The 10,422-nt window shown below is 41.8% G+C and overlaps 1 protein-coding gene across 2 annotated transcripts in view; it reads left to right on the forward strand.

Annotated features, from left to right (window-relative positions):
* Positions 1-10,422, forward strand: part of zdhhc9 (zinc finger DHHC-type palmitoyltransferase 9) — a 28,155-nt gene that overhangs the window by 13,287 nt on the left and 4,446 nt on the right. For both annotated transcript variants that reach the window (XM_058075382.1, XM_058075383.1), the window contains 6 exons: positions 2,569-2,727; positions 3,769-3,906; positions 4,197-4,243; positions 5,058-5,162; positions 8,707-8,810; positions 8,885-9,017. In XM_058075382.1, the coding sequence (XP_057931365.1) occupies positions 2,569-2,727; positions 3,769-3,906; positions 4,197-4,243; positions 5,058-5,162; positions 8,707-8,810; positions 8,885-9,017 (686 nt within the window). The remainder of the gene's footprint in view (positions 1-2,568; positions 2,728-3,768; positions 3,907-4,196; positions 4,244-5,057; positions 5,163-8,706; positions 8,811-8,884; positions 9,018-10,422) is intronic.

Here is a 10,422-nt window from a genome sequence, read left to right on the forward strand (position 1 = left end):
TGAGAATTATGAGTCTGCCACGGTCAAATTTGGAGGGAATTTGATCGTATCAAAGTAGTTCAGATAAGACAAAACAACTTCATGCAGTATTCTTGCTAGTATTGGAGATCAACTTACATAAATGTACGTGTAAATTACTGTAAACTTACCTTATTTGTTTACTCTGGCCAAACAAGTTTCCATGTTTTTGAAATGATCTCTCATATAAATATTCAAGCAAAGGGAGCCACAACAAAGAGGCTGAAGAGCCACATGTGGCTCTGGAGCCGTGGGTTGCTGACCTCTGCTGTAGGCGGAAGTGCTTATATTAATACTTCAGTGTGTAGGCTGAGCAAACGATGAGGCTGGCTTAATAAGATTTGTCTCTTTACATCGCTTACAGTGGATGCACAAAATAAACAGCTCATTACATGCTGTTCCTTCTTTTTCCAAAACAAACTGTTTGGTCCATAATGGGAACAAATACTCTTCAAGCAAACCTAATCATTCCCAACTCCTTTACTTTCTCTTTTTAAAAGGAATTGTAAACTCCTTGTGCAATATTTCCTCCTGACTCCCTGCCTGCTTCCACTGCTCAGCCTTCGACTGCGGCCAGGATTCACAGCATCCGTTTTAGCCAAAATGGGCCGCGGGTGGAGACTTGTGAAAGAGGATGGCTGTTAAAGCGGGATGCTGAAGGCACTCAGTCCCCTTGAGGGACTGTGGTTGGGGGGGCAGCTGGCAGCTACCCTCATCTCAGTGCCATGACTCATTCAGCTCATCGTGACAAAAAGGCCCTGGCGGTTTAATTATTCTCAGGATGAGCCTGCTAGAGAAGACTGTCCTGCATCGAAGCCACTTTAACAAACAGGACATTATCACATGTGATCAGAGCAGCTATCAAGTATGAATATAGTATGAATAGCAATGGATCTGCGTTCTTTCATGGGAAATACAGCACTGGTTCTCAAACGAGGGTACCTCAAGGTCCACTGTTTTTTTTATTCCCTGGTGTTTCACATACAAGAACGCTACAGATAAGTTTGTTTTTGAACAGTATTTAATGAAATAGTGATGCTAGAGTGCTGTGTTTTGTATCATCAACATTATTTTTTCAAGTAAAAATGTTACAAGCGAGGGGGTACCTGGCTGCAAAAATATTCCAAAGGGAGTCAGGCAGTCAGCAGTCAAATGCTGAGAACGACTGACATAAAAATCCTGTGTAAATCTAGCGCTCACCACACCTTTTTTTAGTCCAATGCCATAGGTAGCTTTTTGTCTTGTCCAAATAGCAAAATCCTCCAAACGTAAAACTGTACATGCAACACACACGAAAGACTGAAACTTGAAAACATTGCTATTCCATATTTTCTGAACATTGTGGAGAATCTGCTTCTTGCTGCAAATAAAGCGTCTGCAGTGGCGTGGTGCTTTGTCCCTGCAGCATGTAAGCGAGTGTCCCCCAGGGAGGAAGGCTAATATGAGGAATATCATCCTCTCGGAATATAAAATAACTCTACCCGACCTCAGCTCTGCAGCCTGAGGGAGTGGCATTACTCCCTGTGAGTCATTTTGTGTAGTATGTCCTGTTATGTTGCCAGTTTGTAACATTAACAAGATATGAGGTAGCAAAGATGGTAAACCACCACGGCCGTAACATTAGATAGCCTGTACCTAATGCACAATCTTAAGGATGTAACGATCGCGCCCTACTATCGAGGTAATGAGGCTACAACGCAAACAAGAAGGTCGCGGGGGGAGCGGATATCAGCTGTAAGAAAAGGAAACACTGTCAAAAATGCTCGTTTGCCTCCACAACGGCAGTTTAATGACTCCAAACCAACCCGCATATCATCCCCTCCCAACCTACCTAACTAACTAACTAAACTTCCCACCCGCCAACAAAGACAACCATGAAACACCAACTTAATCCCGAACGTTTACCCCCCCACCCCCACCCCGAAAGGGTCCCAAAGTTCCCCTAAGAGTCAAAGTCAGTCCTCAAGACAGAGGTGAAAGCCGCAGTTCCACTCACAGACGCGCATCCACCTGTCAATCCACCTGGCATTAATCCCTGGGTCCGGAACCTTGCGCAAAGTCCAAAAGCTCAAGCAAGAGAGAAGGGAAAAGGAAATCCCATCAGATGGTCGCTTGACAGATTGGTCCTCGTGGCTCGAACGCCGGCTCCCAGGATCCCGTCGGCGTGTGACGTCACTACCTTTGTTTCCACCAACCACCCCGGCGCGCCGGATGAGTCTTCTTAAATACACGCCCTCTGCAGGCGTGGCTTCTCACCGCAGTAGCCCTTTGCGGATGGTGAGGATGAATGACAACAATGATGATGTACATATGCCATGTGTACAACTCCTGTAATTGTTCCCCTGTACCGAGACCATGACAGCAGTTTTCCTACAGCTGAGTCTTGTAATATATAATATATATAATATACGTATATAATATATATAATATAGTGACGCGCTTACGGACCCCACTACCTCTGCTGATGGACTTCTGTGGCCATTACAAGGAATCCAACACAAGAGTTGTATAAAATGTTTTAACGCTAATTAGAGTTTTTATTTTCCGCAGAGGCCGCCAACGGCAACGTCCCCAGCGGCCAGCGACCGCCGCCTCGCATTCGCAACGTTCAGATCAACAACCAAATCGTCAAGCTCAAGTATTGCTACACATGCAAGATCTTCCGGCCGCCTCGAGCATCCCACTGCAGCATCTGCGACAACTGTGTTGGTGAGCAGACAAACGTGTATTTGAAGTGTGGCTCTATCTTTAAATAGACAGGGTACTAAGTAGTTGTTTTGTTATTGTTTTGTTTTAAGTGTGGTAAAAATAGCATGTGCTCATCTCATCTTCCTTTCCACTTTCATTGTAACAACATAAGATAGACATTCTAAATAGATAATGACTAACTGCCCCACACCTCAGAACTTTAAACCTTAGAGTATTTATTTGTTGTTCATAAGGGAGTGCCATGACCTTTGATATTAAACATAAAGAACGTATCATAGCAGAAAAGTTTAACTTTGTTACATAGGAACTCATGGAAATACTGAAGATTTGTTGCCAAGCGTCCTTATATGGGTATGCCCAAGCACAAGCTGTGTGTGCATAGAGTGTGCATACAGCAAGCTGAGGGAGTTTGACCAATCACAGCGTGGAGGAGGGCCGGTGATGGAATAAACTACAAACTGTTTGGGCGGAAGGCAGAGAAGCCAAGGAAGCTGCAGGAAAAGGTGCAGAAACTGGGAAGATTTGGCCAAAAATTGCAATATTTTTGGATTACTCTGAATTTCCTCTGTGTTCCTGAAAGCACCAGTGCCTTACTAAATTCACTATGGCTCGTTGCCAAATCTACATTTTATGCAAATGTGTGCATAATAATAGAAGGGGTGCAGCACGGACTCTTCCTTGGCCCTCCATCAAGTTTCATTGTTGCATAAAAGCCTTCTAGGCAGAGCAATAAAAAGGCAACTTATCCGTCCGTAATATAAGATCATTTTGGAAGTCGCTCCAGCTTATCCCCAAACAAACTGTAGCCTTGCTACTTTTCTTCTTAAAACCATCATTTTTGCCATTTTATATTATTGTTATGAAAGCAAGCTCACCCAGAAGACGACTGCTGCGGAGAAACATGTAACGCAGATGTTTCTATTTGTTGCTCCAGCCTTTTCTGGCTATGACGGAAGAGGGGAGGAAAAGGTCAACACTATATTGAACCAGCTTATTTGTACACATTTTCACCATCTTAACCGTCCTTTTTTGTCCCCTCAGACCGTTTTGACCACCACTGTCCATGGGTGGGCAACTGCGTGGGCAAGAGGAACTACCGCTACTTCTACTTGTTCACACTGTCCCTCTCACTACTCACTATTTACATCTTCACCTTTGACATCGTCCATGTGGTCATGCGTGAGTATCCCGCTTGTTTGAGATGTCAGATGCTAAAAGAATGTGACTGGACCAGAAGGACTAGTTAACTAACCATCAAACGCCTGCACACGTGCTACACAAAAGTGACCTGAAAGACTCATTCAGGCAATAGTCCTGGGGCGTGACATGACGTGCATGTGATAAATATCCTTTTCTACCCTTTTTTAACCTTGTCTAGATGACATTGGGACACGTGTTTTTTTGTTTTGTTTGTTTTTTTTTTTAGCTTGGTGTGTTTTCCATAGCTCTTTGTTTTGCTCTGTTCACAGGCTCAGTGGATGATGGCTTTTTGAACACATTGAAGGAAACACCTGGAACATATCCTTTTTACACCTACTGTACAGACCCAAAACCTGCTGAAAAATTGTGGCTAGCGACATTCTGCCTCACTTTGCACCAGGGGATGGCGAACATCCGTAACGTTAATTTGAGCAACATTTGTGGCCGTTTCTAAATCTAATTGAAATGTTTCTATTCTTTGAAGCCCCTTGTGTGTGCGTGGTAGCGTGTCTGCTCGCCATGACGGTCCACATGCAGCATACCTGAGCTGATGCTTTGCTGAACTGTTTTTGGGGTGGGAGGAGAGGACGTGATCGGTTGCCAAAACACTGCTAATGGTGACGGGGTCGCGGGAGACTCCTCCGCAAAAAGTACACAGCTTATAGATACTGTAATTATGACCTGAGAATACAATGACATGGATGAAGAAAAATATTCCCAGTCATGATAGATGATCTATCTATGTAGTGATAGCAGTTGAGGCAGGAATGATGTTCAACATCCCACTGTCGATGAAGATGATGATGGCTGGGTTTGCTTGGGAGATTAGGAAGAATATCGCTAGATTTGTCGCTTGTCACTTTTGAGAAAATATGTCACCAAAAAGGTTTGGAATGTCGCCAGACAAAGTCACTCAGGATGCCAACACCAGGATGCTCACGTCTTGCTCTCGTCAATGTTAGTTTTGCCGCTGGATAATTATTTTGCAACCCAAGCCATTCACAGACCATTTAACATTAACATATTCAATATTTTAAAATAGTTAATTCAATATTTTTATTATAAGATGTTTTTATTTGTATTTCTAGTTTTTAAAGTGTGTTGTTACCGTTTCCTTAACTATAAATCTCACTGTGCTGGAGGTGCTGGTGTGTTTCTTCACCCTGTGGTCAGTGGTGGGCCTGACGGGCTTCCATACCTACCTGATCTCGCTTAATCAGACCACCAATGAGGATGTAAGTCATAAGAAGTCCATTCACATTTTGTATATACAGTATATTGATATTGTTGGTCTTGACTACACATTCACAGTATGAGGTACTTTGTTCCGTTTAATTGCATTTCAAACAAAGCACACGCGCAGTTACACATTTACAGAGCTCAGTTGCTCATAAGGTCCTTAAAATTGGCTTGCACAAAAAATGTCAGTTTCCCTATATAAAAAAACCCTGTAAAAATATCACATATTAATATTTTGCCCATTTTAAAACTGCTTCAATTGGCAATAAATATTAAATATTTATTCTATATGTATTTTTTTAAACTTTTTTAAAGACACAACACCATTCTTGTGGGGGAAAAATACATTTCAAGTTGTATTTTATTATTATTATTATTTATTAGTATTATTAGTATTAGTATTAGGGACGTCTGATCAGTTTAGTTTGGTTCAGTTTATTTTGAACATTACAAAAAAACCTTCAGAGTACAACAAACCAACCAAAACCAATACAAAATAAAAATCAGGGTTTTATACAGAATTCAATACGGATCAGTCATGAGTGATATCAGCTTAATACTGACACCGATACTGAACACATGGATTAACCCAGTGTTAAGCCCACTGTTTAGCACGCAGGCCTCACAGCTAGGAGACACAGCTAGGAGGGTTCAATTCCACCCTCGGCCATCTCTGTGTGGAGTTTGCATGTTCTCCCCGTGCATGCGTGGGTTTTCTCCGGGTACTCCGGTTTCCTCCCACATTCCAAAAACATGCTAGGTTAATTGGCCACTCCAAATTGTCCGTAGGTATGAATGTGAGTGTGAATGGTTGTTTGTCTATATGTGCCCTGTGATTGGCTGGCCACCACTCCAGAGTGTACCCTGTCTCTCGCCCGAAGACAGCTGGGATAGGCTCCAGCACCCCCGCGACCCTCGTGAGGATAAGTGGAAGAAAATGAATGATGACTGAATAAACGATTTTTGTACTATTAGCATTTTTACTACACAAAAAACATGAATTGAATTTGATGCATGTTTTGGAGTAATACGAATAAATATCAAATACTGTTCAATTGCTGTTAATTTTTAGCTGTTCTTTTTGGTAAAATCAACTGAATAATTAAAATAATGGCATTTTCAATGTTTTTTTTTTTTATAGACGTTTTTTGCCTTTAGGAACAAAGGTGTGGTTTTCTTGTGTAGAGTTGCCATTTTAGGCAGCAGATTGAGGGACCAGCGATAACAATAACCTTTTTCACAAATTTCACATTTGTTTTAGTCCTTCCTATGTAATTAACATCACTGTGCCGAGATATGTTCCTCGTCATTGAAAGTGTCACGCTGACAGTGTCGGTCGTTAGGTGTCAAAAGTGTGTGTGTTCGTATGGCTGGTAGGATGAACGTTGACGGGCTGTCAATGATTTCCCAGATGACAGCGCTCGTTACCACAAGCAGCACTGCCTTCTTCACAACCGAAGGACTGGGCTTTGGTAAAGTGTGGATGTGGCAGGATATCATAACAACAATATGTACTTGACTTCTGAATAGAAGTGGAAAGTCTCTTTGAGTCTGGACATGGACAAAGCATATGGAAAAACATTCCCATATCTGACACTTTGAACAGCTCGTTTTTATGCAAGCCATTGGATGATTAAATTGGCCGCATACTAAAGTTCATCAGCACTGAGACAGAGCAACGTGTCCAATCAAGTCAGCTGAGTCATGTGACAAACTGACTGCAAAGCACTTGGATTGCTAAAAACAGCCTGAAACGAGGCGCTGGAGGCGCCAGGACGGCAGACGCGATATGCTGGCATGAAACATATCAACATCCTCCTCTTAAAAGGATGTTAGAATCGAGCTGTCGCGACTCCTTTGTGGTGTTTAGGGGAAGCTTTTGAGGAGAAAATGTGGAGATGTACAGTATTGATGGATTGAGGAAGGGAGGGACGTGAAGATCAATATGGCAAAGTATTGCATCTTTGTCATGCATTATTGATGCACTTAAGTCAAATCGTGATGCATTTCTTATTTTTTTTATCTTTCTTTACAATTTAGGGTTTCAAATTCCTTGTCATGGTGTAATTTAAGTCCTTTCCTTGGTTTGCAGGGGGTCTTTATACATTTTTATGAAAATAAAATCATTTTAATTGTAATATGAGAAAAAAAAACCGAATGAAAATCAAGTTTTTTTTCAAGACTTAAAAAAGAATGTGTATTTACAATGACTCAGAACCATTGTATGTATTGTAGTTTTTATACTTTCAATGAAAAAGGTATTATAACACAGTCTGTGTCATACGATTGTTATCATGGACAAAATCTAATTCTAGCATGCTGTGTGACCAGTGACACAAAGCGGCTGCTGTATGAGATGGTGCTTGAATGAGTGTCTCCCCTACAGTCAGTCATTTTCCTGCCATCCCACTTCTGACAAAGACCAGGCTGGCTGAGCTTCTCTGTAGAGGCTGTAGAGCAAGAGAGTGCGCTTCTACTTTTTTCCTGCTTTAATGTTTAATTCATAGCTAGCTTTTTAAAAATGTTCTACCACAACGGTTGTCCTCATTTTTTCCCCTCCTATTTAATGAGTGATGAAGCTGTGTAATGTGCACCTTACAGTGTGCGATATTGCTCCCTGAGTGGAATCGATGGCTGTTGGCCCAGCTGGTTTCCATAGCCGTGATTGGCCTAATAATAGATGCATCCATACCTGCAGGGGATGGGACACCTGCCAAAATATCCACCGTGGTAGTAACAGGGGAGTGTGTGAGGGTTTTTTTTTTTACCTACTTTAGTCAACACTACTAAACTACTAATGTATTGCTCCTCACATGTAGCTACAGGAGGTAAGAAAATATGGGAAAACATCTATTCTAAACCAATACGGACATACTCAAAATGGTGGACTTATTTACCTAAACAACAAGGAGGACAAGGCGGAGTCGAGCAATCACTGAAAAAAGAATTCTGAAAACATAATATGTAACTTTAATCCTGATTTGGAGTTTAGGGGAGAGTGGAAAAGAAATCCCAGCTGGCTTTGACCATGTGGTGCTTTATGGACAATATATTCCACAACACAGCAGCAACACAACCAATGGTGTAACAGCGGAGGGCACAAACTGCTCAGCCAGCCTTATTAACATTTTAGTATTTTGTTAATTAAATAGAGGTGTTAATAATACAACACATGCATTTATGAAAGGATAGCTTCTTGTTGCTAGGCAGCGTTCACAGGGCACAAGTGTCACAACTCTTTCATTCTTGCTGTTTCTGGAAGGATATTTACACTTTTACACATTTAGACGTTGGCTGTAACATTCCTTTTTTGGCACATCCTTCGCAGTATCCTTCCTTTAAAGCAGGAATCATTAAATCCATGACAAGATCCTTTTTAGTAGGTCAAAGCTTAGCCTGTGGAAACAACATCTAAAAATAGAGCTATGCTTTTGAATAAGGTATAAGGCCGGGGGAAATGGTTTTCAAAGGAACACTGGGCTCTGTCGCAGATGTCCATGAATGATTTGGACTTTTGTCTTTTTTTTTTTTTTTTGACAGATCAAAGGGTCTTGGTCAGGGAAAAACCGAGTCCAGAACCCATACAGTCATAAGAACATCATTAAAAACTGCTGTGAGGTGCTGTGTGGGCCCACATACCCGAGGTAAAGCAGCATGGCCACCCATTAGGATGCATTCAATGTCCATGTATTAACTGATGGCTGTGGCGTCCCTCTAGCGTCTTGGACAGAAGGGGGCTGATGCAGGAGGATTCGCCGGTTGCTGCATCGTCTGCTGTAGCCTCCCCTTCCTCTTCCCCTTCCCCTTCCTTTTCCTTCTCCAACAGCAGCATCCCGCCACCACAAACCACGGTACCGCAAGCAGTACACACACACACACACACACACGCACACACACACACCACCCTCCCCCCATTCTTCACATCACCCAATCTGTCTAAAGTGAAGAAGAGAGACGGCAACATAAAACATAAAACGGTGTCTAAAGCACAGACGGGGAAAGCAAAGGACTAGGAAAAGATAAAACCATCCGGTGGCTAATGAGCCAGTGGAGCCATTTTGGGCCCACTTTTATTTCCTGCTCTGGTTGCTGCTTTGAAGGCGACAATGCAGAAGGGCAGCTTATGAAATCTTTTTATTCTTTGTATTTTGTACACAATACATACAGGTAATTTAAAAAAATGTAAGACTTACACACGGCCACACGGTACCCAGTGGCAAGAACTGGGTTTGATTCTCTGTGGAGTTTGCATGTTCTCCCCGTGCATGCGTGGGTTTTCTCCGGGTACTCCGGTTTCCTCCCACATTCCAAAAACATGCTAGGTTAATTGACCACTCCAAATTGTCCATAGGTATGAATGTGAGTGTGAATGGTTGTTTGTCTATATGTGCCCTGTGATTGGCTGGCCACCAGTCCAGGGTGTACCCCGCCTCTCGCCCCAAGACAGCTGGGATAGGCTCTGGTGAGGATAAGCATTTCCGTTTCCGTGTTTCCCAAACTTTTTACTGCGGAGTACCCCTTCTGAACATTTGACCTGAGCCTATGTAACTTTACTCCTGCACTCTTACTCAACTTGAATTATTGAACATAATGAATAGATGACTTCATTTTATTGGAATTCGATGTAAAAAATAACTTTAAACAACTTTAAAGCAGTTTTTTGTTTTCCCCAAGTTGTATTAAAATGATTTTTGACAGTTTTTGTCATCATTCATTCATTCATTCATTTTCTACCGCTTTTCCTCACGAGGGTCGCGGGGGGTGCTGGAGCCTATCCCAGCTGTCTTGGGGCGAGAGGCGGGGTACACCCTGGACTGGTGGCCAGCCAATCACAGGGCACATATAGACAAACAACCATTCACACTCGCATTCATACCTTTTTTTTTGTCATCATGAAAAAAAAATATATTTTAAAATTGTTGCATTTTTATTAAAAACAGGATTGCTATAATTAAAACCTGACTTTTTTTTCTTTCTTCATAATTTTAATGATTTAAAAAAATGTATTTAGTTTTATTTGATTGTATTTATTATTAAATTGTACTTTATTGGTTTTGTATTATTATTTTATATTTGAGTTTTTCTCCAGTGTGGCCCTATGGTCCTGTATGATTATTTAAATAACCTAAATATGACTCCATACAATGCTGGCATCTGCCCACATCCCATTTTTCCGGTTCCTGTGTGAAAGGCAAAGTTCTGCTTGGCCTGTTATGGCATTTTTGTCGGATCTCTGCATGAAAAGGCCGTGGCAAC

Source organism: Doryrhamphus excisus, chromosome 6 (assembly GCF_030265055.1).
Source record: "Doryrhamphus excisus isolate RoL2022-K1 chromosome 6, RoL_Dexc_1.0, whole genome shotgun sequence".
Classification (NCBI taxonomy): Eukaryota; Metazoa; Chordata; class Actinopteri; order Syngnathiformes; family Syngnathidae; genus Doryrhamphus; species Doryrhamphus excisus.